This window comes from Nipponia nippon, unplaced genomic scaffold (assembly GCF_047370975.1).
Source record: "Nipponia nippon isolate SJK-2023a ecotype South Korea unplaced genomic scaffold, ASM4737097v1 scaffold_2, whole genome shotgun sequence".
NCBI lineage: Eukaryota > Metazoa > Chordata > Aves > Pelecaniformes > Threskiornithidae > Nipponia > Nipponia nippon.
Window position 1 is genome coordinate 2814553 of NW_028262336.1, and position 26878 is coordinate 2841430.

The 26878-nt window shown below is 51.5% G+C and overlaps 2 protein-coding genes across 6 annotated transcripts; both read left to right on the forward strand.

Annotated features, from left to right (window-relative positions):
• Positions 1 to 374: 374 nt before the first annotated feature.
• Positions 375 to 15900, forward strand: TRIM45 (tripartite motif containing 45). Of its 2 annotated transcripts, XM_087758078.1 has the most exons (7): positions 375 to 706; positions 3305 to 4038; positions 5059 to 5188; positions 7085 to 7199; positions 7422 to 7548; positions 8389 to 8548; positions 15306 to 15900. In XM_087758078.1, the coding sequence occupies exons 1-6, from the start codon at positions 375 to 377 to the stop codon at positions 8538 to 8540; spliced, it is 1590 nt and encodes a 529-aa protein (XP_087614204.1). In that variant the 3' UTR covers positions 8541 to 8548; positions 15306 to 15900. The 2 variants fall into 2 exon arrangements, with proteins under 2 accessions (XP_087614204.1, XP_009458828.2); XM_009460553.2 differs by lacking the exon at positions 15306 to 15900 and having other exon boundaries at positions 8389 to 8911.
• Positions 14796 to 26827, forward strand: VTCN1 (V-set domain containing T cell activation inhibitor 1). 4 transcript variants are annotated; one of them, XM_087758079.1, is made up of 6 exons: positions 14796 to 14954; positions 19635 to 19699; positions 21149 to 21496; positions 24158 to 24436; positions 25125 to 25284; positions 25991 to 26827. In XM_087758079.1, exons 1-5 carry the CDS (start codon positions 14923 to 14925, stop codon positions 25244 to 25246), a joined length of 846 nt encoding a protein of 281 aa, XP_087614205.1. In that variant the 5' UTR covers positions 14796 to 14922; the 3' UTR covers positions 25247 to 25284; positions 25991 to 26827. The 4 variants fall into 4 exon arrangements, with proteins under 4 accessions (XP_087614205.1, XP_087614206.1, XP_087614207.1 ...); XM_087758080.1 differs by having other exon boundaries at positions 26156 to 26827; XM_087758081.1 differs by having other exon boundaries at positions 26176 to 26827.
• The last annotated feature ends 51 nt before the right edge of the window (positions 26828 to 26878 follow it).

The following is a 26878-nucleotide window of genomic DNA, read 5'->3' on the forward strand; positions in this document are numbered from 1 at the left end:
CAGATGACCGGCTCGGAACTCACCGGCGCTGTCAGAGCCGATAAGCAGCTGGAGGGGCTCTTCAGTGCCTGGGCGAGGAGGACGAGGACAAAGCGGGCTGTTGGGTCCCCTCTGCCCGCCTTTGCCTGTCCCGTCCCGGAGAGGGAGCCCCGGGGGAGGCGGCGGGGGGGGGTCCCCCGGCCGCCCCGGCACCCGCCGCCCCTCACCCCGCAGCCTCTCACAGGGGCCCCAACCGCCGTCGCCCCTAGCAACGGGGCAGCCCGCGCCCAACGGCCGGGGGCGGCGCGCGGGGGCGGTGCGCGCGGCCCCGGCGGGCCGTTAGCGGCCGGGGCGGGATGCTCGGCGGAGCGTTCCTGCCGAGCGGGGCCGCCGGCATGTCGGCCGGGCCGCGCTGCCCGGCGTGCGCCGAGCCCCGGGTCTCGCCGCGGCTGTTGCCTTGCTTACACTCGCTGTGCGCGCCCTGCCTGCGGCGGCTCGGGCCGCTCGGGGAAGCGGGCCGGGCCGCCGGCCGCAGCGTCCTCTGCCCGGTGTGCGACGCTGAGGTGGCGCTGCCGCCCGGCGGCGTCGGCCAGCTCACCCCCGACTACCTGGCGCTGAGCGGCGGCGGGGCGGCGGCGGGGTGCGACCTCTGCGCCGATGGGGCGGCCGCCAGGCGCTGCCTGACCTGCGGGGCCGACCTCTGCCTCTTCTGCTGCCAGGCCCACAGGTGAGGGGGCGGCGAGGCCCGGCCCGGACGGGGCCACCTCGCCACGGGGTGCGTGGGGCGGCCTTCCCTCCTCGGGCTGCTGGAGGGCAGCGCGTGGGTGGGTGCAGCAGGCAGGGACCCAGGCAGAACTAGCCAGAGCAGTAAACCTGCCTGTCTTCCAGGTTTGTTCAAATCTCTGTCGGGTTTTCATCCTTGCTGGATGATACTCTGTGCTTAGGTGGGGACCGGCAAGCTGCTAGCGGTAGGTCAGGCAGCCCTGTTCAGGTGAGGCCATTAAGTCCAAGATCAGCTTGCTGGTTTGCATCCCGGTTTAGCGTCGCTGGGCGGGGAGGCTGACAGCGCTCCAGCAGGCGTGGGTGCGGGCAGAGCATTAGCAGGACGAGAGCCTCGCGTGTTGTGCTTTGGAGAAGGCACGTCTCCCAGGGGAAAATGGAGAAGTTAAGCTGCTGGTGGTCTGCCTCTGTCCACCTCCACAAACATGTACTGTGTGTATGTGCAAAGGCACCCTTAGGTGAAGTGAAAGGAGCTAAGTGGAAGTCCTGACACTAGCCTGCCTGCTGCGGTTGCTACCTCCTGATGATCAGCCCGTGTGCCTGCCTGTTAACTGTTGTGTCCATGTATCTTGTGTACATTTTCAGCATTTCTGCGAGGCTGGGAGCCTACAGTAGTAACACTATTGCTCCGCAGTGTGCCTGACGTTGCAGGGTTTGGTTCTGTTGGAATACTGGAAAATTGAAGAAGTGACAGCAGAAGAGAGTTGTTTGCCTCAGAGAGGGTCATGTCAGTAAGGTGTGAAGAAGAGATGACTGCAACAGAGGTAGGAGCTGAAGAGGAGGCGGACACAGTGGCCTGTCAGCAGGGCAGAGGACAGCCAGCGCTATGGAAAAAAAGTGATAGGAAGTCTGAATGGCCTTCTGAAGCAAAGCAGTGACAGGCAGGGTCAGAAAAACACGCAGTATAACATTAGCCAGGGAAGTCTCTTAGCCTGGGTTAATCAGCTCAGCCTACTCCCTCCATGTTTGCTGCTCCTTTCCGCTTCATTAGCAAATTCTTTCCCCAGAAAGAACTGAGGCATATTCCTCACTGCCCTGCCCCCCTGCAGATACTGGTGCCTGTGGTAAAATGGCTTAGACTCTTAGTTACCTTTCCACTCAGGGCTGTAATTTTGAGCATACCATTCTGATTAGCTAATGCCTCGTGTCCCATGCAAGCTCCTGAAGAGTAATAAACTGCAACCTTCAATAGCAGCCTGCCACACCGACAGAAATAACTGCAGAAGGTATAAAGCAGTAGAAAATTTGTCCCAATGACCCGCTTCCTACCTAAATTACCGATATCATTTTTTCACCCCACTAGCATCTGCAGACTTGGACCTGATTTAGTTGATGGCAGAGCAGAACAAGAGCCAAGGAAAACCATTTTGAAATTATTTCCTGGTGTGTAGGGAAGATTTCTAAGGATCTGAGTGCCACTGTTGTGCTCCATGGAATAAGTGAGAGAGGTCTTAGGTTGAAGTCAGGGAAGTGTGAATTTGAAGGGTGTTATGCAAATAATGCTAGAAGGCTTTGAAAATGTGCTGGACCCAAGGGAGATTAGTGGGAAGTAGTGTAAGGGCTGTGTCCTGCCCTGTGGTGAGGTTGCTTTGTGTTGCCGTAGCAACTCTACAGAGTTTGGTCCTTGGAGTATTTTTTTGTTTATGGCTTGGAGTTCCCATTGCAGCTGCCAAAAAGTCATTAGTGCAGGAGACAAGGAAGGAGAGAAGGCTTTTACATCCTGCTCAATAACTAGCTCCCACTGTCCAAAATAGCACAAAATGGAAATATTCTAGTGCTGCTCTGTGACATGGTGGATGGTTGGGTCCTAACAGGTTCTTTGTGTGCCATCCTTTGTCTCGTCTGAGCAGGACCTCACTTGACGGCCAGAAGGAAATGGAGTTTGACTTTAGGAATATTAAATGTTTTACCACAGACTGTCTTCTGGCAGTGGCCTGAACTAGATTTTCCCCTAAGGGATATTAGAACTCATTTGCCTCAGTGAATTTAAAGCTGCTGAAAATCATTGGCCTGATGGCTGAGGAGCCTGACGCCTTCCATTCCTCTCCAGAAGTGACTGTCAGTGAGCAATACTGTTTTGAGACACCTCCTGCCAGCTCTCACTTTGCAGAGTTCACCACCCTCCTGCTGCCTTTCTCGTGGTGGGCTCTGGGGGTAATTGGAACTATCCCACTTGTCTCTCCCATTGTCCCATGTCAGGCTCCCTGAAGGGGCTGCTGGCAGTAACAGCCTGACAGCCCGTTCCCTGGTCTGTGTGGCCATGGTGGGGCACACGATTCTTGTGTCTGAAAACAGTGCTGACAGCATGCAGAGAGCCTGAGAGCAGCCTCTAATGAGCTGCTTGCAGATGCTGTCCTCTTTTGTGTGGAGCCTTGTCCTCAGGAGACCACAAACCCCTTCATGCAGAGTGAATTTCAGTGGAGACAGGAGGGAGTGGCACACACTGTGACTCGCAGTCTGCACAGACTGGCATTTGCAAGGGGTCTCGGGTGTTTACATTTCATATCCAACATGCGTGCAGCGATGTGTGGTTGCTCTCTTCTAGGAGACAGAAGAAGACAGCCTCGCATGCCGTGACGGAGCTGGAGAGCACCAAGCATTGCAGCCAGGCCGGGAAGCCTCTCTTCTGCCCTTCCCATCCCACAGAGGAGCTAAGGCTGTTCTGCGAGCAGTGTGACCAGCCTGTGTGCCGGGATTGCGTTGTAGATGGGCACCGGCAGCACCCCTATGACTTCACCAGCAATGTCATCCACAGGCATGGTGATGCCCTGCGGGAGCTGCTGAAAGGCACCCAACAGCACATGAGTACCCTAGAGGGTGCGCTGAGCCAGATTGATGACATGGGCAGTGCCGTTCGCAGTCGCACAGAGGCCGTGGCCACAGAGATCTGTCTGTTTGCCAGTGGGTATGTGAAAGCAATTGAAGAGCACCGGGACCAGCTGCTGAAGCAGCTGAAGGACTTGAAGGTGCAGAAGGAAAACCTGCTGCACTTGCAGAAGGCCCAGCTGCAGCAGCTGCTGCTGGACATGAGGACAGGTGTGGAGTTCACGGAGCGCTTGCTGACCAGTGGCTCGGACCTGGAGATCCTCATCACCAAAGGGGTGGTGGCAAGCCGGCTGGCAAAGCTGAACAGCATTGCTTACAACACTCACCCCAGCGTGGACAACGGGATCCAGTTTTCTCCCCAGGAGAGGGCAGGGCAGTGTTCCGGCTATGAAGTTTTTGGGGCCATTCTCAATAAAGTGGTTGATCCAGCCAGATGTACCCTGCACGGGGAAGGTAATGGGGTGCTGTACCACGGCTGAATGGGAACACCCTGTTCCCTGAAGTCACCCCTCCGTTCTCTGTACCCACATGGTGTGCAGCTTAGGGCACTGTTGGCTCCCTGCTGTCCAGGTAGTGACTAGGGGCAGACGGGTACGGCAGGGTAGAGCCCTGCCAGAGCTTGCATTGCTTGCTGAGGGCTTACAGGAGCCATGCTGGGCAGGGAGACAGAGAGCTATCCCCAGCCAGATGTGACAGCGTACTGGAGCTGCCCTCCGCAACATCACTGACCTCAGCATGGGGTGAGGTGTAAGGAGAGCAACACGTAGGCCAAAGACCACAGCTTACTCGGGGGATGGCGCCTGCAGTGGTAGGATGTGATGCTCACCCGGTGGCCCCAGCTGTTCTGCAGCATGGGCCCAGACAGATCCCCTCTGTGGCTGAGCGAGTTTGCTTTGCAGCTTCTGCTGAGATTGCCGTGGGAATAACTGGCATGGTAGATAGTTTCATGGGTGTTTGCTTATTAAGGACTTGGAGTAGTATGGCCAGCAAACAGATAACGTTCAGACCAGCCCACAGAGTGCAGCCACCTCTGGTCAGTAATGGCCTGCGCAGGGCAGATGAGACAGACCCAGGGCTCGTTCGATCCTTTCCGTGCCAAACTGTAAGTGCTGAAGTCTCTCGGGCTCCACACTGCACAGCGTGCTGTTCCTCCTCCGTCCTGGTTGCGTGGCGCACCTTGAGGCCTTCTGGGAAGATGCCAGCTGGGCTCGGAGGGGCAGGCAGGAAGAGCACCCTGGTCTATACAAACCTCCGGGCTAAGCCTGCCCAACATCTCACAGCGCCTGCAGCTGTCCACTCTCTTGGTCCCCAGTGATATCTTTACTTTTCCCTGTGGGTGGAAGGAGTTGTACACCCACCCCAACAGCAGAGTCCTGGCTGTGCTCTGATGGGACTGCAACACTGCAAAGTAGGTGGAAGGTGGCAATCATGGCCGGTGTGAATCCTTTCTGGTCCTGTTTCTCTGCCTCACAGATCTCCACAGTGCCCGTCAGAACCAGCTGACTGGCTTTACCCTGCTCTGCAATGACACCACGGGGGAGCGGATGGGGCGAGGAGGAGAGGCCGTGCGGGTCACCATCACCCACAAGGACAAGAGAGACTGGTGGGTATTCACCTGAGTTTCACCCTGGTCACTGGGTTTGCTTTTCTGCTTCCCTTACCCTGGCTCCTGCCTTGTTTGGGCAGGCTTCAGCATGTGGGTCAGAATCTGTAGGGGAAAAGGCACTACTGTTCTTCCCACCAGTATAACAGTGCTTCCTACTGGTTGTATTTGGCTGTGTGGAGCTTGACAGCGTTGGCTCAGCTTTGTATTGACTCTTTGAGTGATTTGGGACTTCTTAAAGGATTCAACTCTCAGCGGGTGTTACACATTGTCAGAATGAGCTGTTGCTCCTTCCCACCTCTACCAGTAGACACCCAGGGCTCCTGCTTTTGTTAATACCTAATGAGCGTAAAACATAGCAACTCCAGCATGACCGTCCCGAGTCAGACAGACAGTCCACCAAGCCTGGGAGCCTCTGACAGTGCCTAGTTCATGTTCTGGAGAAAGAATCTGTGTGAGGACTTCACCTTGCTTTCTCATGTAGTTGCAATGTTGAGCACTTTAACATGTTCAGAGATTTTCTAGCAAAAGCAAGAAGACCACACTTGAGCTTCTAAGTGTTTCCACAATGAAAATGACCAACTAAAAAAACATATGTTGTGTTACTGTAAAGCATCCAGGCATAAATGCAGAACCAATTGGGGGTCAGTTCTTAAGAAAAACATCTATTCTTTTCTATAGTGCGTAAAATGTAGCTGGAGCAAGATGCCGGTCTAACTTGTTCCGGGATCCACTGTTGGTGGGATGACCTAATGGAAAAAGGGACAGGATGCGAAAGCTCCTTGCTATGGGGAAGTGTTGACAGGGCATACAGAAACAGTGCCGGCTGCACAGATGCTTATCAGTAGAGCATCATTGTTCAAAAATATCGTTCCAACGTACCTTCCTTCCTTAGGTGTACGTACGATGCAGGACAGTGTGCACATGAGGATTGTGTGGATTTTGCTTGGTGGGGTAGAGGTCGCTGTGGCCACATTAGCTCAATTTCTTGTTCTTGTGTGTATGCAGTTGTTACATCCGTTGCTGAAAGCCGTCTGGCTTTGGGTTGAGGCACAGCAGCTACAGAAGAGCGTGAAGTATCACCACACAGTTTATGGCAGGAAATGATGTAGGCAGCTGTATTGATGTGAAATGGTGGGGGGTGGGGAACACAGCCTGCAAATCTGGAAGATTATAAACTGACATGTTGTGGGGCACAAGAAACTAATTAGTGAGGATTAGGAAGAACACCGTCCTCTATGCAGAGCTGCCTGATAATTGTCTGTGGAAAGCTCTTTCCATCTTTCTGTGAAGCAGGCAATCAGTCCCTAAGTAACTAGCTGATGCTTTCTCCCTGGCACTCTGTCCAGCAGGGTTCCTTGTGAAACCCAGTGAGCTTCACTTTGGAAAGGGAGAGTTCACCAGCAGGGACCTAGGACTCCTCAGAGCACTGAAGAGTTGGGGTCAATGCGTTTGGGACAGTGGTTGAAGTGATTCAAACCTGCCCTGTTTATGTCCCGTCTTATTCATGGGCTCTTCTGGAGGTAACTGCTCTCTGAAGCTGTGAATTTACCCCATTTCTGAGGGCTCTTATCTGACGGGATAATCTGACCTGCAAGTGTGCTGTCTGTCATCTTCTGCTCTTTCAGCGCTCAGGGTTGCTACAGATCCTTGCAGTGCAGCTAGCTTTGTGTGACTTCCTTTGTATGGCTATTGCAGCTCCCGGTAGCAGGTGTGTGTAAAAGCTACTCAGTGCTTGAGCATTGCTTATGCATCCTGTTAAGCTCACTTGAGACCCGCAGCTGCTGAACAAGTTTGAGGATAAGGAACCGACCACAAATCTAGGCCAAACAGTGGTTCGCATGTAGAGCAATTTTCTGCCAGTCACTGACCTCTTGGACTTCTCTCTGTTTGTAGTGCAGTCAAGCCAACAGTGTGTGATAACAGTGATGGGACCTACCATATTTCCTACAGTCCTGAGGAGCCGGGCTTGTATGCTGTCTGCGTCTATGTGAAAGGGCAGCATGTGCAGGTAGCATTTCTTGTTTCTCTTGTGCTGCTGCTTCTTTACCTGCTTTTCTTCTCTAAGTATTTGCTTTAAATCTTTCTAAGGATTACCTCAACCACTTAGCAGTTTAAGACTGGGCTTAGAGATCTGTGACTGACAGGATCACCCGGTTGGTTTTTGAAAACATAGACACAACATCTGGTGGCATCCACTGCAGCAGCCTATCTGCTTGCTTGTCCTCTCCAGGGCTCTCCATTCACTCTGATGGTGAAAAACAAGTTCCGCGAGCACCAGGGCGTGTTTCACTGCTGCACGTTCTGCTCAAGCGGAGGGCAGAAAGCTGCTCGCTGTGCCTGTGGGGGGACTATGCCAGGTGAGTGCTCAGCTTTCCCCATGCTGCTGGTGTCAGGAAGGTTTCTTGCATTTGGGGCTCCCTAGTGTAGATAGCTGTGAGTAGATACTCCAGCCCAACTCCTGCCTTGCACATGTACCAGGCCTGTGATAACCTGTGTGGACATATCTTCTGGTAGGGTGGGACTGCAGCAGTGAGAAATGCAGCAGGACATGCTAAGGGTCTATGCAGCACACCCCATAGACAGAGACCTGAGCCAGCTCTGCAGGAGATGGGGCAGGGCAGCTCTGTCTTTCAGCCCTTCTCAGTGAGGCTAAGCAGCACTGCATTTATACTGTTCCTGTCCCAGTGCTGGCAGGTTGGGAGCTTCTGGGCGGTGTCACACAGTGCCCAATGCTGTCCTATGGAGAAGCCTCACTCCTTATTTAGGATGAGAGTTCAACTCCCTTATTTGTTTAATCCCAACCAGCTTCCCTGTCCTTGACTTGCATGTGTCATTGTGTGTTTTGCATGGCTTAGTACAGAACCAGCCTCTTCCTTTTTCTGTGCTTGATCTGTATCTAGCTCTGGCCATAGCCACCAGCGGCTGGCATGGGGTTTTGTGTCTTGCATTACTCAACAGGCAAGGGGATGGAAATCTTCAGCTTTCGCCAGTGATCGGAACGGGAAGGTCCCCCTCGGTTGTTCTCCTTTCTTTATGGAGCCCTGGCAATTTTGGCCTTGAATAAGCTGTGTTCTCATCAGCACGTGCCTCCCTGTCTTAGACAAGTCCTGGAGCTGAAGCACTCTCTGAAAGCCTCTGACACACTGGGATTTTCTGGCCCACTTTTGGTTCAGCTGATGATGCCTTTTCTCTTGCAGGTGGGTATGAAGGCTGTGGCCATGGACACAAAGGTCACCCTGGCTGCCCGCACTGGTCGTGCTGTGGACAAGTGAAGGAGAGCTCGGAGTGTTTGGGTGGGCCACCCAGCGACACCTCGCAGAGGAGTTTGCTCAGGACAGTGGTGCTCTGAGCAGTCAGGTGAGCCCCTGCGAGCCCAGTGCACTGCTGCTGGCTGCTGCATGAGCACAAACCACAAGGATTCCCACATAGGATCCATGAGGATCACTTCATAGCCTCGCTGCCAGAAAACAACATTGTGATGGGTGCAAACTGAGAAAGAGGAAGGAGAGAAAATAAAATTGTGCCTTATATTCCACCCAGGGCTGTGTGTGCAAAGTTGTTCTGTGCCTGAACAGGAGCAAACACTGGGCATTGTACTGGTGCCTACGCTTTCAAGGACTTGAGGCCTGTGGGGTCAGGCTCTATGGGGAAACTCAGTCTGAGCAGTTACCTCACAGGAGGGTCAAGATGTGTCTCATTCTGCAGGACTGACAATCTCTGCTGTTCTTGAAGAGGCCAAAGCTGCTTGTTGGGGCACATTCCAAAGGATTTGCGTTCGTGCCTTGGAAAGGCTTGGCGGCCTGAATATGGCTTCTGCCTCCGCATCAGATATGCAGCTGAATTCTGGCCTTGGATGTTCACAGTCACACTCCTGGGAGCTGCTGTTGTGCTTGCAACTCTCATATCTTCTCCAAGTGAGCTGTAGTCTCATTACACCCTCCCTGCAAAGTAAGAGCAAGAGGGGTTAGTAATATATCCGAAGGAAATCCAAGGAAAACCCATGGCACTGATGGGAACAGGAATTAGAATGTCATTCACCCAGTCTGTATGTTCCCCATGGAGATGGTGTGGGACATAGCACTGCTGGGGGTGATAGGGGAGCCAGGAGAGCACCCAGCTCACCAAGGGAAGATTTGGGGACAGTTTGAGCATCAGTAGGAGCCATAGGTGCCGGTTTGCAGGTGTTCTGAACTGGGGCAACGAGGGAAGAGCAACAGCAGGAGACGAAATACAGCAAAACTCCTGGATTTGGCTTGCGCACTCTTGGCAAGGCTCTGTTTTTAGAAGGAGAGCGTGTCCCATTTTCCACAGGCGAGGAGGGATGCATCTTTTGGGCCTGTACACACGCTGCCGACCCATAGTTGGGGTAATGGCATCTATGATGAGGAGGAAGAAGCACTTTCCTGGAAGGGCAACTGCTAACCTGCCGATTGCTGCCTGCCGCTTGCCTGGGTGAAGCCAACACCCTGGACACCTTCCTGAACAAAACATATTCATGTCGTTGAATCTGGGAACACTACTGCCCTGGGGGTAACCTTGCTAGTACGTGTGTGTTGCCAGGGGCTCGTAATACTGTCTGGGGAGCTGGGGTGGGGACAAAGGTCTGACTGTTGGTCATTTGGGGAGAGGAATGCTGCTCCAGTGTCAACAGTAAGGACTGGTTCTTGCTTTCTGGCTGATGACAGCTGGCTTGTAAATAGTAGAAACCTGTGCTGTCTGCTTGCTCAGACCTAGCAGACTCTCATTTGCTGTTTGTGCGTCGTACAAAGCCAGTTTCAGAAACTCTTCTTCCCAGCAAAGGAGATAGATATCCTTATGCAAATGCTGTTTATAGCTTTCCATTAATCATCCAGAAAGGGCTGTCAAACAAACGGGGGAAGGTTAGGCAGTTTAAATCTCCAAGTTAGGCAATTTAAGTCTCCAAGTTGCTGACTCTGAAATTTCAAAGTGAAAGTTTAATTTAAGTTAACCTTTAATGGAACAAACAGTAACTCATTCTTGGCCTTGCTAATGTGCAGAGTCAGTGCGCAGTACAGAATGTGATGTAAAACAAAATGCCTCATTTTCTGTGTCTTTCTGTCTCTTGCCTTCCAGCCCCTACTTGTACGCTGGGTTTTTTTGGAGCTTCCATGCTGTGTTGCAGAGGGAACACATAAAGACAGCACTACCTTGTAGGCACATAATTTCTGTCTAAAAACACCTTAGTCCTCTCAGACAGAGGAATGTGTTTTCTTTGTGTTGCGCATCCCTTACACACCCTGTCGCTGACATTTTCCAAGAAGCTGTTTGTGAGAATTACACCAGCAAACATATAAACCTCCAGGGAACTGCAGTCGGCTTGGGCTGAGGTCTGTGTTTGACACGGGGAGAGCAGTTTTCAGACAGCATGGGGTACTAATCCTGCCAGGGTCAGGCCCTTGTATTGATTTTTTTTTTTTTTTCTGATAGACTTGAAGGCTCAGTTAGTCTCAGGGATTATAAAGTATTGACCAACTATTACTCTGTGTTTGGGCAAAGCGGGCTGTGCATGAGGATAGCTTGAAGAATCATGTGCAGAAAAGACATTTAAAGACCTTAGTCCCTTTGTGGGGGTTAGGTGTGAGTGTCCTCCCATTATTTGCAAGCAGACTTTGCCCTCAGTGTTCATTACTCAGAATGTTTTTCCAAATGAATATATCCTACTGATCTGCTGGTGTCTCACACTGGTCCCCAACAGCCGTTCCCAGGAATGGCTTCCAGTGCTCTGTTGGTAATCAGCCTTGGGCAGGTGGTGGATTAGGAGGTGTAGTTAGTCTGCTGGGCTACATTTATTTCTGACCACCTGGTCCTTGAGATAACAAAGATATTTTCAAGACAGACATACGTGCAGTGCTGACAGAATGGCACTGGTAAATATGCATGTTTTTCTGAGGACAAGAGCCCTTGCTGATAAAATTGCCTGGCTCCAAAGTTTGGGGAAAAAAAAAAAAAAATAAATGGTGATAAACACGAGTAGGGGCTTTGGGAGGCAAGAGAAGGAGGACTTACTCCCTGGACAGGGAAAAGAGAGTGTAGCTGGAAGGAAAAACACAGCAAGAACAAGAGACTGTGGAAGACCTGGAAGAGGCCCTGCAGCCTGGAAGGCTCCACGTAGGGTGCCTCCAGGGTCAGGTATCACGCTAGGGTACCTCTCCCTTCTCAGAGGAGGCAGTGGCGACACAGCTGTGCTTGTAGCTTTGTGCATGAGTGTCTAGTTTGTCCCCAGAAGGCTTCAGGAGCAGTGCAGAAGCTGGCTCAGCAGGGCTGCTTGGCCTTCCCACGGCAGGAGGTGATTCACAGGGGCGCCCTGGCCATCTGGGGTGCCATGTCAAGACAGGCTCTGGCAGTGGCCCACAGGCAGCGTAGGGGGATTTGCCTATGTCCAGCCGAGGGTGGCTCACCACCTCCCTCTTTTGAGAGATGAGGGCTTGTTCTGAGTGCTGCTGCTTCCAGCTTCCCTTCAAGGGCAGGTGACATTGAGGACAGGTAGAGCTGAAAAGGCTGTCCTCCTTCCAGCCTTCAGGGTGGAACCACTAGTGTTCCCATCTCTAGTGCTTCTCAAGCACCTCTTGACACCATTGTTACAGATGTGGGAGCACAAGGCTGGAAAGGTGTCCAACTTTTTTGGCCAAATCTGAAGGATAGCTTTCATCTTTTTCAGCCTGCTGGCTGCCTTGACCTCTCTTGAGCACGACATCAAACTCGGCTGCTTGTCAGCTTACCACAACTCCATCTTCTCCTGGTTCTCCTCCTTCACTGATAGCTCCTTCAGCTTTCTAGTGACATTGAAATAAGGCATGCACTTGCCATAACTAAGGGAACTCCTCTGACGGAATTATTATTTGTGCAGGAAGAAACAAGTTGTATTATGAGGGGCAGAGTGACTGCAGTTCTTGTGCCCATGCCTCCCCCAGATCACTGAACATCTTCTTGGGCCCTGACCCGCCTTCAGTCCTTCCTGCCTGCCCTGTTCCCTCATGCAGGCAAGAGGCAGCACATGCTGTGGCCAGCTGTGGGGCACCAGCTGGTGGGTCCAACAAAACTGGTGACACTTCGTGCCTGCTGTTGCCTTCCCCTCAGTGAAGACAGCCGATGCCTGTCTTCCCTGGGTGCTCACCAGCTTTCACAGACTCCATGGGACCAGATCCTGCTGTCACATTTGGTTGGATTTTGCTGATAAATTCAAAAGTGGCAAGAGCTGAGCAGACTGTGTGGTCACAGATCCTTGATTTCTTTGGGAAATATCCTGAACACCTCTTGTTTTTTTGCAGTATAAGCATACAGAGAGGAGTAGACTCCAGCATGAGAGCTGCTCAGAAATTAATGTGGTGTTACCCTGGTGAATGGGACTTGCTCTTGTCCTACTGGGGCTGCCTGTGCCTCAGAAACAGACCTGTTTTTCCAACATGAAAGTAACCCGGTCATTGACTGTGTGGTGAGGTGTGCTGCGGCTGTGACCTGGAGTTAACCGGTGCACTGCACCAAAGGCAGCTGTAAATCAAGTGTCACTGAGGGCAGCAGGATATTTCTTAATATGCATTTTCCACCAGGCCACTATGGCCTGGAGCTATTCTTAGCTTCTGGTAATGGTCTGCTAAATTACGACAAGTTTAGTAATCAGTAAAATACTACAAAATAAATCGCATTTCTTTTTTTCAGATTAAAAAGGGCTCTTCCATGCTAAAGCAGGAGGGAAGTGAAAACCACATAAAGTTTGCTTTATAAGTTTAAACTATTTAACCACCAAAGAGCAACAGTGATTCTCAGGTGAAAAATTTCCACTCCTCAGTTTTATTCAGGGGCCATAGGATGAAGGATGTGCTTTCAGTAGCAGCCAAGATTGGAGCGTTAGAAGTAGGTCCAGCTCATACCTCTGCCACAGACCTTGCACAGGGCATTCAGGTAGCTCCTCTACCTGGAGAGCGATTAGCTTCACAGTCAAGCACTTGCACTGAAGTAGCACATGAATGGCTGAGTAAACCCAATGGCTAGTCACTCTTGAAAGGAGAAGGTCCCACCCTGGCTCCTCTGTCCTTGCTGCAGGCCGTGCGGTCCTGCTGCACCAGCAGTATCCCAAGGTGTGACTCTCCTCTGACCACATGGGGAGCCAATTCAACCTCCTAACCCAGCAGGAAACCATTTGCTTTCTAATTTTACTTTGTTTCCTAACAGGTGACTAGGCTTAGTGGAGGTTCAGATCTGTGCTCTCATCAGTGCAAGGTGGTGAGACGTGGGAGGAGGTTCAACACAAGCTGTGACATGTAACTTCGCCCTGGCGTGAGGAGGCTGGAAGTAGTGAGTCCTGGGTGCTAAATGCCTCGGAATACAGTTTGCTGACTTGGATGCCTGTACAAGAGCCACAGCCCCTTCCAGCTCTCTCTCTGCTGTCTAGAAACGTCTGTTATGTGTCGTGCACCACATCTGGCTATGTTCATCCCTTGTGGAGGTGAACAGGCTCTTTTGGAGTTGAACTGTGGTCCAAAAGACTAATCACACACTTCTGAAATCTCACACATGCACAGTTAGAAGGCTACTATGCCCCTCAGGGCATCATAAGCCCTCCTGAACCCTACTCAGCCTTTGCAGCCAATTTGGTCATCACTGACCAGTACTAATTGGTCTTGATTTTAACCTCTGGTTGTTGCAGAGGTTGTTGTTGGGTTTTGTTAGGCACTGGACTGTTCCCAGTTCCTCTGGACATCCTCAGCTCTGCATGGGAAAGCTGTTCACTCCTGCTAACCATCTTGCTAGAGATGGCTACAGACTGTCAAAGATTCCTCTTTGCCCGTCCTCCCTAGAACGCAGTACAGATGCGGATGACAGGAATCACAGGTTCCCCTTCAGGAAAATGAACATGGTGGTGCAAGCTACCTTCCCTTTTCTACTCTTTCGCAATCTCTCTGCGCTTCTCAACCTCTCGTGCCCAATAGCTACTCATCCTGCCCCTAGCCTCAAGTGAGACCAAGCACAGAGGGAAAGGCTTGCAGGGTCTGTGCCAGTTTCTTTCCTTTACATGCTCTGCTGTCCCCCATAATGGCAGATCTGAGAGCAGCAGGAGCTGGCCTTGGGAAGGAGAAGTAGTTTGGTCTGGAGGAGTTCAGCGGAAGAAAACAGCAGTCAGAAAAGAGGCCACGGCTGAACCTGTGTGGCTCTGACAGCACTGCTGATCCTGGAAGAGCCTCTTAGCACAGCACAGAGAGGCAGGGGAAGATGCACATTACGAATGGGGACAGGAAGGGGACCCGCAAGTGGGGCCTCTCTGCCCAGTGCCAACAGCATGATTGGAGATTTTAGCAAGGAGACCTGAGCTAGTCCTGGGTACAACACAACGCACCAGTGATTGAGCTGTGGATCTACGTCGGACACTGCTGCTCTCTTTCCCCAGAGTTAACTGGCTACCAAACCATGAGCAGTGTTATTTTTTGTTTTATATCAGACGTTTCTTTCATGGATGGTGTAGGAGGTCTCTCCTATTGCCCCAGTGACTAACCAGGCCTCCCTGCTTTTGACTGGCCTGGTGGGGGGAGCTGAGATGCTCACTGCTTCCTCATTCCTCAGAGTTCACTGCTTGGGCTCACCACTCCTTAGCTGAGTTCAGTTATTTAAGCAGGACAGCCTGGGAGTATATACCATGTGAAGGACAGGGGCTGTGCTGAACAGTGTGGGACCTTTGGGCACCTGGAGTTTGGCTTGTCTTCGTAGGTGCCGTGACCATGGCATCCCAAGGCCAGGTCATTTTCTGGAGGTATGGTATTATCTGCATCTGCTTTGGGAGAGAGGAGGGAGGGAATTGCGTTTTCCAGAGGCCTCGGCTGTATCACCCTGCTGCCAGGAGCTTTCAAGATAGCAGTTCTTTGCAGCTCGACTCTATACTGCACTCACCCAGGCTACTTAAATACCGGTACAGCTTCTTTTATAAAATCCGTAAGGCCATGTAGCTGTCAGACACCCATGTGCAGGTCATCAGCTGTAGCCAGGATGGCGATGTGTGTCATAGAAACTGTGCATGGCTGGAATACGCTACCTCAGGTTTGAATGCTGTGGTAGGTCGGGGTATCAATGGCTCAAGAAAGGCTCTGTGTTCCTGCTGTTGTAGGTTGGGGTATCAATGGCTTGAGGAAGGCTCCGTGTTCCTTCTGCTGGCCCTCAGACAGTCACTTACGTCTCCATCATATCGGCGTGCTGTGGGCAGAAAGGCAAAAGCCGTCCTGCAGCAGGTTTCCTTGCTGTGTGGGTCAGGAGTAAGAGCTGGGAAGACGTGCAAGCTGGTTTGTGTCTCTTGTTTCAATGAGCCTGTTTCCTTTGGAGCTATTGACCAAGGCCTGGTGAACTGCACTCAGAAAAAGAAATATCACAGGAAACGCCATGAAAATATCTACCTTGTATCCATATCTCCTAATTAGTTGAAAATAACCCCCACCAGCTGGCTAAATTAGTTGGCAAACTTGCTTCAGCCTCCAATGAACGTGGACTGGGCTTGCATGTAAACGTGACTGCTTGAACAGAGCCACCAACAAGCCACATATCTTCATCCCAGGTGTGGCCTTTTCCAGGCTGGAGGGAGGCAAAGGCTCCAGCGAGGTGTGTGAGACATCTCTGTTTGCATTTATGCTGACAAAAAGGTTTCAGCTGCTACGAGTATCTGTCCCACCTAACGAACAGCAGCGAGGAGGACAGGCCACATGTGAACAGAAGAGACCTCTCACGCATGAGCTGTGCTCCAGCTTTCTTACATGGAGCATCAAGGAAGAGCTAACTAGTAATATTATCTGCATCTTTTCACTGATGAAAGTGAGATCACTAGTAGAAATAATGTAACACAGTGTAAATATCCACTGAGCACCATGTTCCTCATGCATCTGGAATGCATGTAATAAGCAGCTCTGTTATTCCCAAGAGGCAGCCCAGCTGGCTTTTGTCAGGGAAATGCGATAACTGATGAGTGTGAAAAAAATGAATGTCTACGCCTTGCTGCTCTGAGAACCGTACTCTGCCCACTCCAGGCTGCTGCGTGCAACCAGATGGCAGCAGGTTACTGGAAGCAGCAGGCTTCTTCAAGGCTGTTGGCATCTTCAGGCTAATCTTGAAACACAGTAATAGCCCGGAGAGAGGGGTGACTTTTCCAGGAAGCTTCAGAGGAGCAGTGGGAGGTTTCTATTGATTTCAGGAAAAAGCAAAACAAAACGACTCCAAAAATAAAACTGAAACACTGAGAAAAGTTGAGCTCTGCAATCATTAACCGCTTGTTGGAATGGAAAACCCTTCCTTTTGGGTTACCCCTGCCATGCTATTTCTTTTCCACAGTAAGCTTTGATCTAAGGAGGAAGGCAGGGGACCTTCAGTCTCTTAATCTTCCACGTTTTTTGATCCTCGCACCTCTAAGCCCATTCCCAAGGGAAAACTTACTCTGCACAGAGCTAGAAACCAGGAGGATTAAGCCTCCGCTGCCTGTCACAACAGGGCTGCGAGCCTCTCTCTGTCCCCTGTGTTCAGCAGCATTCAGGCTGCCTGGAGCTGCGGACAAAACCCCGTTTGGCTGCGGGTAGGATGCGTGGAGTGGCATCCCACAGGCTGCCAAAGTGCTGCCGGGAACCGAGGGCGGTGTCGGGGCTCCGACTTGCGCAGCCCCAGCCATCTGCATGAGCCAGTTTCCATGCCTCTGAAACGCTGGAAGTATGAGGGGTGCTGATGCACAGAAAATTGCTTTTTGCTTGAACTGCTGGATTGGAATGTTGCGAAACACATCTACTGTCAGCATGTGGCCGGATTGCCAGCTTCCTCTTGTTTGTTCGCCCTGCGCTCCAGATTGACTCAATACGCAGGGGGGGCTCACAGGCAAATATTTTTAATTCTTGGATCTCGCAGTTTCTGTGGAAGAAACTCCAAAGTTCCTGATTTCTCCTTGTCCCTGGCAAGGGGTGTTGAAGTGAGCAGTGGCATCCATGTACCCAAAATTGCCATCCCCCCCCCCCCCCATAACAAACGACCGGCTTTTTCCATCAGCCCTGTTGCAGTCTTGAACCAGGGGTGGGAAGCACCTCTCTGCTAGCAAGGCTTTGCAGCTATGGGGGCAGGTGGCACAAGCAGGAGACAAAAGCGTTGGTGCTGGCCTGCTAGTGCTGGTTCGTGTTTGTCTGTGAGTGAGCTGAGGACAGTTTTGCCTGGCACAGTGCTAGGGCAGAGGTGGTGCTCAGGCCAGAGGGTCCTTTTGATGACCGGAGGCAAGTGTGGTGGCACCTGAAGCGTTTAGAGACTGCAAAGGAGGGTGTCCTGGCTGCTTGTCCCCTGCCATACCCCCTCCAGCATTTATTGATTAAATCCTCTGTAACGTGCAGGCAGCATCCCTCAGCTCCCAGCAATTTCTCCCTTGCCCACTCATGGGAAGGAGGATTTTAATCCAGAGGCGTGAGGGTGAGTCACTGCCGCTGTGAGATAGCATGGCTGCCACTTGCTCCAGGCATATGTGCGGTGGGTCTAAGCCAGTGCTTCCCAAGCGTGAGAGCTGAGGCTGATCACAGCAACCTTGGCTGAGTTTATAGCAACTATCTTGCTCTGGGATCAGCTCCGTAGAAATTGGTGGAGCTCCTCAAGGAGGTAGATATTATTTAGCGTACACAAGAGTCTCGGTATCTGTCCTGGAATAGGAAAGCACAGGGTTGTCCCACAGTGAGCCTGGCTGAGACCCCAAGTGACTCGGGGTTGAGCTCCGTGGGACATGACAAGTCTCCGCCTGGAGCCGTCACGCTGCAGGATCTGTGTGAGCAAACAAACACCTCTGCTCTGAGGATGTCAAGGCAGGGAGGGCTCGGTACGGATGTGAATGTATATATGGACTCATATGAACCTATGTATGGACTTATGGCACACTTGTGGTGAAATACACAGTTCTGATCCTTTCTCTTGAGCGCACCGGCATGTGCAGACAGGGCTCCCTCAGACAACTTTCCGCTGGCTTTAAGAATGAGGATGGAAAGGAGACAGTGGGAGGACAAGCAAGCCTTCTGCAACATCTCCCCTTCTCTCTATCCCTCGCTTTTTCCCATCCCTGCTGTGCCCTGCAGGAGGGGCTTGTTCACATGGTGCAACTCCCTAGAGCTCCGTATCAGCCCTGTCATCCTGGCATCTACAGTGACTGAGGCGTGATTGTGCAAGTAACTGATGCAGGCACACATTAACGGCAGGAGGAGCAGTGCGGTTGTACAGACACCGACAGGCTCTCGCACGGGAGGCTGCCCAATGTGTTGGGAAAGAGCGAGCCGCAAGCCAGTGAACACAGCTGAAGCAGAGCAGCTATTTTTGTGTGGGCAGGAGGGCTGTGACATCTTGCAGCCTGGTCCTGCCTGGGGATGAGACGAGAAGAGGCAGCTCGGGAGTTTCTGTGTACAATGGGGCAAAACAGGCTCTGGGCTGGCAGCCCTGGCCACTGGTGCGGTGGCTGTGGTACGACAGTGCCTGTGCCTCCTGCAGCACAGCTCCTTGCAGCACCCTGCCAGGCTTGGGGAAGGGGGAAAGGCCCCTGTGAGGACCTCCTGTGGCTCTCTCTGGGTTTCTTCTCTGGCAGTCCTGAGCAGAGCTGAGCCCAGCAAGTCTGTGAGACCGTCGGGCACAAGCACATGAGCTGCTCACCCCGGAACGTACCTGTGGGTTTTTGTGGGGAGCTGCTTCAGGGCTTGGTCCAGTGAGGAGCTGAGGTTGCTGCCACAACGCCCAGGTGACAATGCACCCAGGACCATGTGTGACAGCTCCACCGGCTCTGGTGGGAACCTGCACCAGGCCACGCTTACAGGTCTGTCCAAGCTGGGGCTGTGCCAGGGGTGGTTTGCGCTCAGCAAGGCTCAAGCTGTGCTGCTCTATGTCATGCTGCCTGTCACCTCCTCTGCAGGACTGCTCTGCCTGTGTGGCTTAGCAAGTGGCTTTCTCCTCCTCAGCTTCTCATTTGACAGCCACTTATCCATCTGCACATGGGGCATCCCCAAACCAGCAAGCTCACAGACCTGGCCCTGTTTCCAGCCCCCTCCTGCCCACTGCCTGGCTTGTACTGGGTGTCTTGTGGGGTCAGAGGCCTGTCTCAGTGCTCTGCTCACCTCCCTGGGTCCCTCACAAGTGCCAGCAGGGACTGCCTGGCTTGCTTATCCACCAGGGGATTGAGAGGAGCATCCTTCACTGGGACCCGCTGCCTCCTTCCAAAGGCAAAACCTGGGTCTCCTCCCGCCACATGATTCCCTACCTTTGATGATGAGTGCTCACCCTGATGTTCATCACTACCGTGGTCATGTGCTTCACTGGTCCACCTGGCTCTGGATCTGTGGCTTACCCGCCTTGACCTCCTTCCTGCTGGCGGTTCTGCAGACATGCACCGGAGGCGTAGGGTGTGAAAGGAGGTGGGCTGCGTGGTAACGTTGTCCTTTCTGTTTTCCCCAAATAGCATGACTACGGTCATTATCATCCTGGCTGCAGTGATTGCCCTGATCATCGGGTTTGGAGTCTCAGGTATGGGACTGCTCCCATTTCTTGCCGTTACCAGAGGGGTGATGAACTTTTGCCCTGCTGCTACCTCTGTGTCTCCATCCTGTGCGTGGGCTGAGGTGTGAGCTCGTGTGGAAGCGCCACCTACAACCCTTTCATGAAAGCTCACTTTATAAAGCTTATGTACCAGATGGCTGAATTATTAAGACTGCACAGGTGACTTCAATAATGGCCTTTCTCAGCAAGGCGTGCTGTCCTTGGAGACTGGAGCTCTTGTAAGTTTTAAATAATGCAGATATGCACACACACACACACACACACATACCTGTGCTCAAGGTGGGTTAGAAGACACCAGCACTTGGCACTCAGAGCTGAGTGAGGAAATCCATTGGCTTTTAATTTCTGTGAAAACTTGTCAGCGGGCCAGCCCCAGGCTGCAGCAGTGACGGTGCACGTGTGAGCCCCGGCACTGTGGGGCAGCTCTGTTTTGCCCCGGGAAGTGAAGGCCTGACCTGTGCTTTCACAGCAGAAATTAAGGCTTTTGTTTGTTTGTTTGTTTTTAGTTATCATCTGATGTGTTAGCAACTGAAACGTGCAACTCCATCTGTTGCTCCATGGGAAGCCAGCTGAGGCAAGGGGTCAATAAGTGTAGCACAACCTGTGCTGCTGGAGATGTAGGGCTGAAATTTCCTTGGGCTTGGAGCCCTAAACCTACACGTACAGGAGGTCCTGCACATACTGTGCTCCTTCTCCCAGATAGGAGGACACAATGGTATTTATTGCGAAGTCGGGCAGCATCTGCCAGGATGGGGCACGTTCCCCTGCTCCCTCAGAGATGACAAAAATGTGTTGCTTTGGTGTTGGCCAAAATGCAGCCTCCTTGGGGCACTTAGGGAAGGGCTGCATGGAAAAGAGGAGCCGGCTCCAGGAAGGAGCTAATTCTCAAGCTCACTGGTTAGGATTTGACTTGAGGAGTGATCTGCGTCCCCAGGGAAGGGAAATGCTGATGTTTCTTAAACGAAAGAAAACAGTTTGGATTCCAGTAAGGGTGAAAGAGCAGCCTCTTATTTCTCTGCCAGCATTATGCCTTGCAATCACATTTGTATTGCATAAAGGGAGGTCCCAACTAAGAAAAGACACAAAAATCACGCTCTTCTGGCACTGCAAAGAGAAAAATCCTTGGTACATATAAGTAAGCAAGAAAGCACCATGCAAATTCTTCTCAGACAAACACGAGGAGCTACTTTTTGAAGGAGACTGCCTGCTACAGAAATTCTCCTGTGCTTTATCTTGGTATATAAGCCATGGGAGCTGACCTCCGCTAGCAGCACTGGTAGCTGCTACTGGTGCCCTTGCGAACGTGCCAGTGCCTGTTCAGCCTCAGGGCTGGTGCACGACAGCTGCAGGGTGGTCTGGCCTTTCTCCACGCTCACCGCCTCACCTTTCTCACGCTGCCTTGCTTTCTCCTTGCAGGAAAACGCCCCATCAGCGTGATGGCGCTGACATCTCCAGGGAACATTGGCCAGCGTGGCGTCCTGGGCTGCACTTTCGAGCCCGACATCCGGATGGGCAGCATAGTGATCCAATGGGCCAAGGCGGGAGTAGCTGGGCTGGTTCATGAGTTTAAAGGTGGGAAGGACCACCTGCAAGAGCAAGACGCGTCATTTCAGGGCCGCACAGCGGTGTTTGCGGACCAGGTGATCGGCGGCAATGCTTCCCTGGAGCTGAGGGATGTGCAGCTCTCCGATGCCGGCACCTACTGGTGCTCCGTCACCACGGCCAGAGGGAGCGGAGCTGCAGTGCTGCGGTACAGGACGGGAGGTGAGGGGTACAAGAAAGAATATCCTGCTGCAAAATGCAAGCTAACGTGGCTCAGCTGGACCTACCCACAGCTACGCCGATGCTAGAGGCTCTGTGAGTGGTGCCTGCTCCTCCAGCAGCCACTGTCGAGCCCTGCACCCCTGAGTAGGACTGGGGTATTTTTGGCTTTTCCAGAGGTGTTTATGGCCTTACCCATTCTTTCCACATCCTCATTGCAGAAAAGATTATTATTTTAATGCACTCAGTTGTCTTTTTTCTTCTGTTTACCACACGTAGTCTACCAGATACTTAACTGACTACAAAGAGCCCCTAAGAATGGGAGCGGCTAATTGATCTTATAAAGATTCTGATTTTATACCTGTTAAAGATAAAATTATAGCTTTTTCTCTCTAGATTAAGATGTCTCTCCAGCCAGGAGAAGTGCTGCATAGTAAAAATTATAGCCTATTTAACATCTTTTTTCTGTTTTTCTAATGTTTTCAGTTTTTAAAAGTGGCTATCAAAACAACAAACCGCCTATATCATAGTTATTTTAAGTATTACATATTTGCTAGAGTTATTTGTTTACCTTGTTATGAGTCAACCTTAAAACACGCACAGACACTGCTGAATTTTCACTTGCGGGTGCTTAATTCTTCTGAACCCTCTGGGCCTGGCCATCATGTTCACCGCTGGCACAAAGCAATACGCTCCCACTGAACCCAGCAGCGTTTCACCCGTTTCTGTCACCTCTGGGTCTTTCCAGTGAAATTGCGGTGAGTTACACTGACTATACAACGGGGATAACGTGAGCCTGCATAGGTAGGTGGTCTTAGTGTTTCTCTGGCTGGCTTTTGCTGGCACCCCTGAGGTCCCAGCACATCTCTTGAACTCAGGGGTTGGCACAGTAGTGTGGGTCCATGACCTTCCAGTCATGGAAGTTTCTAAGGTAGCCAAGAGAATTGTTAGAAAGGAGGGAAAAAAATCTTCATGGCTCTCCAAACGTTGGAGAGTCAGTCCTCCAGGAGAGATCTGGATACCACCAGGTCTTCACACTCTTCCAGGGAGATGACTTCGGCTGCAGTAACAAGTCACCTCCCAAAGGGTCACCTCGTGTTGGAGACTGATGGCTGAATCACTTCAGGGTCTCCTGCAGACTGCAGTCTTTGCACCCTCTCCCTCACCACTGCGACCACTGTTGCTGCCCCACAGCTCAAACTGGGAGAAGAAAAACAGTCAAATGTCTCCAAGTCAAGGAAATGCAGTTTTAGGATGGGTGACTGTTTATGTGGTGAGGCCAGACGTACGGCAGCATGGGAGGGTTCCGCTGTTCTTCAGGCCAGTCATGGCAGGACAGCAGTAACAAGCAGAGCTCTTGAATGAGACAGGCTGCTTTTCTGCAGGTCCAGTCTCCTCCTTTGGCCCAGCAGAGCCAAAGCACCAGGAGGTAGGCACCAGCTTCTGTGCAGAAGCTTGTGACAGATGTCTTGGAGACGCAGACACTTCCCCGCATCACTCATGGGGAGTCCATCTTGGGACAGAAAGGCAATACAAGACTTGGTGTCAGAGGAACATCTGGCCAGTGTCATTTCAGTCTCCCATTTCTTATTGAAAGTGTGTTTTCTGCCCTGTTGCTATGTGAAGCACTTCCTCAAGCAGTGAAAAAAAGGCTGCTGGGCTCACAGGCCCCTTATCTTGCAATGGCAAGGATGGAAGAACTGCTTGGGACTACAGTAGACATCAGGAAGGCCAGAGGGCTTTGGCTCATGTCTGAGGTCTACTCTTGTAAAAAGCTGCTGTTTCTCTTCACCTATGTGCATGTGGAAAATACAGTGAATACAGAGGTCTGTTTTTCTAGGAGAGTGAGACAAACAAAGTTTTATTTGAGAGCCTTGGCTTTAAAACACAGCTGAGTTTGCAATGGGCTTTAAATATTTTGTTTAACCCAGTCATGTTGGCGTAAATCCTGCAGTTCAGGCCACAACTTAGTCTGCCCTCAGCCTCAGCAGGTGCAGATGGAGCTTCCCCTGGCTGCAGCCCCATTTAGCATCAGCGTCACATCATGAGGCCGTAGGTGTTGGTCAGGCTCCCTTCTCAGTCAGCGGAGAGGGTGAGTCATCTTCCCCTTCCTCCAGCCTCTGATAATAGCAATCGTTTTTGGCATGCCTCTCCCTGCTGAGAAAAGCAGGTGCCTCCTTTCAGCCACCCACCTTCAGCAGAGGTGAGCGGAGCTGTGCTGGCTGCAGTTCCTGCCCGGCAAAGCCCAGCGTTCGGCAGACATGGGCGGTCTCAGGCTGGCCAGGTCCTGAGCCCAGTCTCCTCTGGGAGCCTGGATGTCCAGGAGCTCTTGGGAAATGCTTAGTTTATGAGCCCGGGACCCAGCTCGTAACTGTTACGCAGAATTACTTAAAGACACTAAAGCTGTGCCATGACTTCAGCAGATCTCGTCAAACTGGACTGTCTTGTCCTAGGAGTCTTTAGATCCCCTGTAGTCATCCCCCTGTAGCCCAACCTACACAGACCTCTGTCTGAGCCTCTGTGTTTGGTTTGGCTACATGCGATGCTGAGCAGCAAGTACTCTAGAAACACTTGGGACTGACCAGCAGATGCAGTTGGGTGTTTCACGCCCAGTTCCTAAACTTTTGCCGTTTTCTGACTCTCCCCCTGTTTTCTCTCCCAAAGCCTTCAGCACCCCCAAGGTCCACGTGGAGAACAGCAGCAGCGGGGGCACGTTGCAGTGCGAAGCACCACGCTGGTTCCCTCGACCCGCCGTGCGCTGGACAGCCTACAGCGACACCGGGGAGTACCTGCCTCACGTTGCCAACACCAGCTACGAGCTGAATGCTGAAAACGTCACTCTGAAAGTGGTGTCCTTTCTGCACAACATTACAGCTAACGCCACCTACACCTGCATGATTGAAAACAACATTGCCAAAGCTACAGGCAACATCAAGGTGACAGGTAGAGTTTAACACCACCCAGAGACCACAGGCACGGGGGAGAAGAGTCCAAACAGTGCGCTTGTGTGCGTTGGGGGGCTCCTGCAGCACCTGAGTTGGTCAAGGAAGGAGCTGAAGTCTGTGGCTAATCCAAGCACCTCTCTCTCTGTCCCTGGGATGAAGGAAAGGGTCTGTGGTCCTGCCATTTCAGGTGTTTTTCACGGTAACGATTGCTCCCTTGGCACAGGGACAGAACTGCCAGGGAATGGGAAGGAAGGAAGGACACTTCAAAAGAATGTATTCCTTTGAATGTTAACCAAAACTAAACGAATCAACCAAAACTCCCAACTTTTGACGCTTTCTTTAGCCAGTTCAGCTTAGATCCCTTTTGTGTACCAAACCAGCAGGCCCCTTTAGGTGTTACTAATGACAATCTCTCTGACTCCAGCCCACCTCCTTTATTGAAAAGGCCACCTTACTCACAGGAAAGCAAACTTTCCAAAAAGCCTGGTTATCTTTTCCTGTTCTACGTGAGAAGGGTCATAGCTCTTCTACAGAGAGAGCTTCATAGCAGTGGGTCTCCAGTACAAGAGGCAGGGTCTATCTTTATTAATATTCAGAAAAATGGGGAGGAATAAATGTACACACATGTTTTGCCTTCCCTGCTGTGTTCCTCTTTCTGGTAGCCCCTCACTATTTTTCCGCTACAGATTTCAGCATTACAAGGGGGACCAACTTGCAACTGGTGAACCTGAACGCAGAGTCAGCGTCCTCCTCCCTACCAGCCTGTCACTGGATGCTTCTGCTTCCCCTGTATCTGCTGTTGATATAAAACCTGTATAAAACAATCAAACACTGCTGGACCTGGAGGTAAGCTTGGAAAGGGAAACTCATAAGCATATAGGCTCAGTGTATGTTGACCCACTTTGAGTTTTGTTACAGCAGCAGACTCAAGCCTGCCAGAACGGGAGGACATGTCTGCCCTGTGCCCATTCTTTCCCCATTCCCAGCTTTAGGTGGGATTCGTGGCTTCTCCCTCCCCCAGGCTCCATGCTGACTTCTCCTATCACTTTCTGCAATTTTAGAGATTCTTCTCCTACACCGTTGACTGTCATCTCTTACTCATCCTCTCATTCTCTTTTCCTTCCCTCCTCAGCCTTCTCTCTGACCCAAAAGAGAGATGTCTGGCTTGCTGCTCTGCACACTCGCTGAGCCTTGGCTACGATTCATGGCTGCAAGGCAGCGTGGACTTCTTCCACTCCTTCCCCGTGAGGCCTGCTGCAGTACAAGCCTTGCTTGCACACGCTTTAATCAGACAACCCCACTGCATAGCGCAGCACCTTCAGTAAATAGCACCTAGTAGGGATACATTGACGAGGGCTAGAGGGAGCTGCCAGCCCGAGCAATCCCACCTAGACCTGGAATAACGAGGGCTGTAGACAGCCAAAGCACAGGACAACTGCCTTTAGTACTCATGAGTTTTGGCTTTGGGTGGTAGGCTCTAGAGGTGAACGGGTGATGAAGTGGAGAGCTACAGAAAATCGGCTAAAAGGAACATCTCTGTCTTTCCATGCAGAACAGTTGCACAGCTACCCTGATGGCAGCACACGCTTCATGCTTTCTTCCCTCTTGGGCCGAAAACTTTAAGAGCTCCTCCCAGTCCCAAAGCATGTAGTAGCACGAACATGAAGCCAGCTGATTTCGCTCTTGTGTTATTATTTCTTACCCATGCCAACAACAGGATACTTTGTTTGGCTTCAGAAAGAGAGCGAGGAACTTGATAAGGAGAGCTGCATAAATAAAGGAAAAACTCTGATCAGAGGAACAAGATGTGTTCTCTTGTCTGAAGTAACCCAGTGACCAGAACTCTGATCATGGGCAGAAGCTCAGAGACAAACAGGAAAAGAGTTTCCTGCAATACATCGGAGAACTGGTCCTTCATATGTGAGTTCTACAAGCAAGCACATCTTAATTCCCCCCAAACAGATTTGATTCATCCGTCTCATGCCTTGTGATTCTCCGAATGTACTAATAAAACTGTAAATAAGAGAGCCAGTTAATCTGTTCGGTCTTCTCAGAAGAATATAATCAAACTCCCCTTCTGAAAAAGACGTTGTGAATGGCAAACCACTGATGGATTAGAAAACAGGCAACAGGCTTGGAATAAGCATTAGGTCTTCAGCCTGGCAAAGGCAAACAGCCTATATAAGGACTGATGATTGCGTTTGTAATGCGAAATAAAAGAGGGACAGGGGAGTAGTAAGTGTGGCAGCAGATAACATACATAATGAGGAGGAAAAGCGGGACACTACTGAGATACTACTGGAAGGTTCAAATTCAGAAGTAAAAACAATTATTAAACATAGTTACAACTATAGAGACAAATTTGCCTTTTTTGTTTTTAAATAAGTCTCTGTTATCTGGCACTTCCTATCTATTTCTGTAGCACTGTCTGCTACAATGT

What these genes read in the sequence shown, in the direction of transcription:
- TRIM45 (XM_087758078.1), top strand. Translation starts at nt 375, where the DNA reads ATGTCGGCCGGGCCGCGCTGCCCGGCGTGCGCCGAGCCCCGGGTCTCG. An exon ending in CACAAGGACAAGAGAGACTG is followed by an intron (nt 5,189 to 7,084) that starts GTGGGTATTCAC and finishes CTCTGTTTGTAG; the next exon opens with TGCAGTCAAGCCAACAGTGT. An exon ending in CTGTGGGGGGACTATGCCAG is followed by an intron (nt 7,549 to 8,388) that starts GTGAGTGCTCAG and finishes TTTCTCTTGCAG; the next exon opens with GTGGGTATGAAGGCTGTGGC.
- VTCN1 (XM_087758079.1), top strand. Translation starts at nt 14,923, where the DNA reads ATGGCATCCCAAGGCCAGGTCATTTTCTGGAG. An exon ending in CATCGGGTTTGGAGTCTCAG is followed by an intron (nt 19,700 to 21,148) that starts GTATGGGACTGC and finishes TTCTCCTTGCAG; the next exon opens with GAAAACGCCCCATCAGCGTG. An exon ending in AGGCAACATCAAGGTGACAG is followed by an intron (nt 24,437 to 25,124) that starts GTAGAGTTTAAC and finishes TTTCCGCTACAG; the next exon opens with ATTTCAGCATTACAAGGGGG.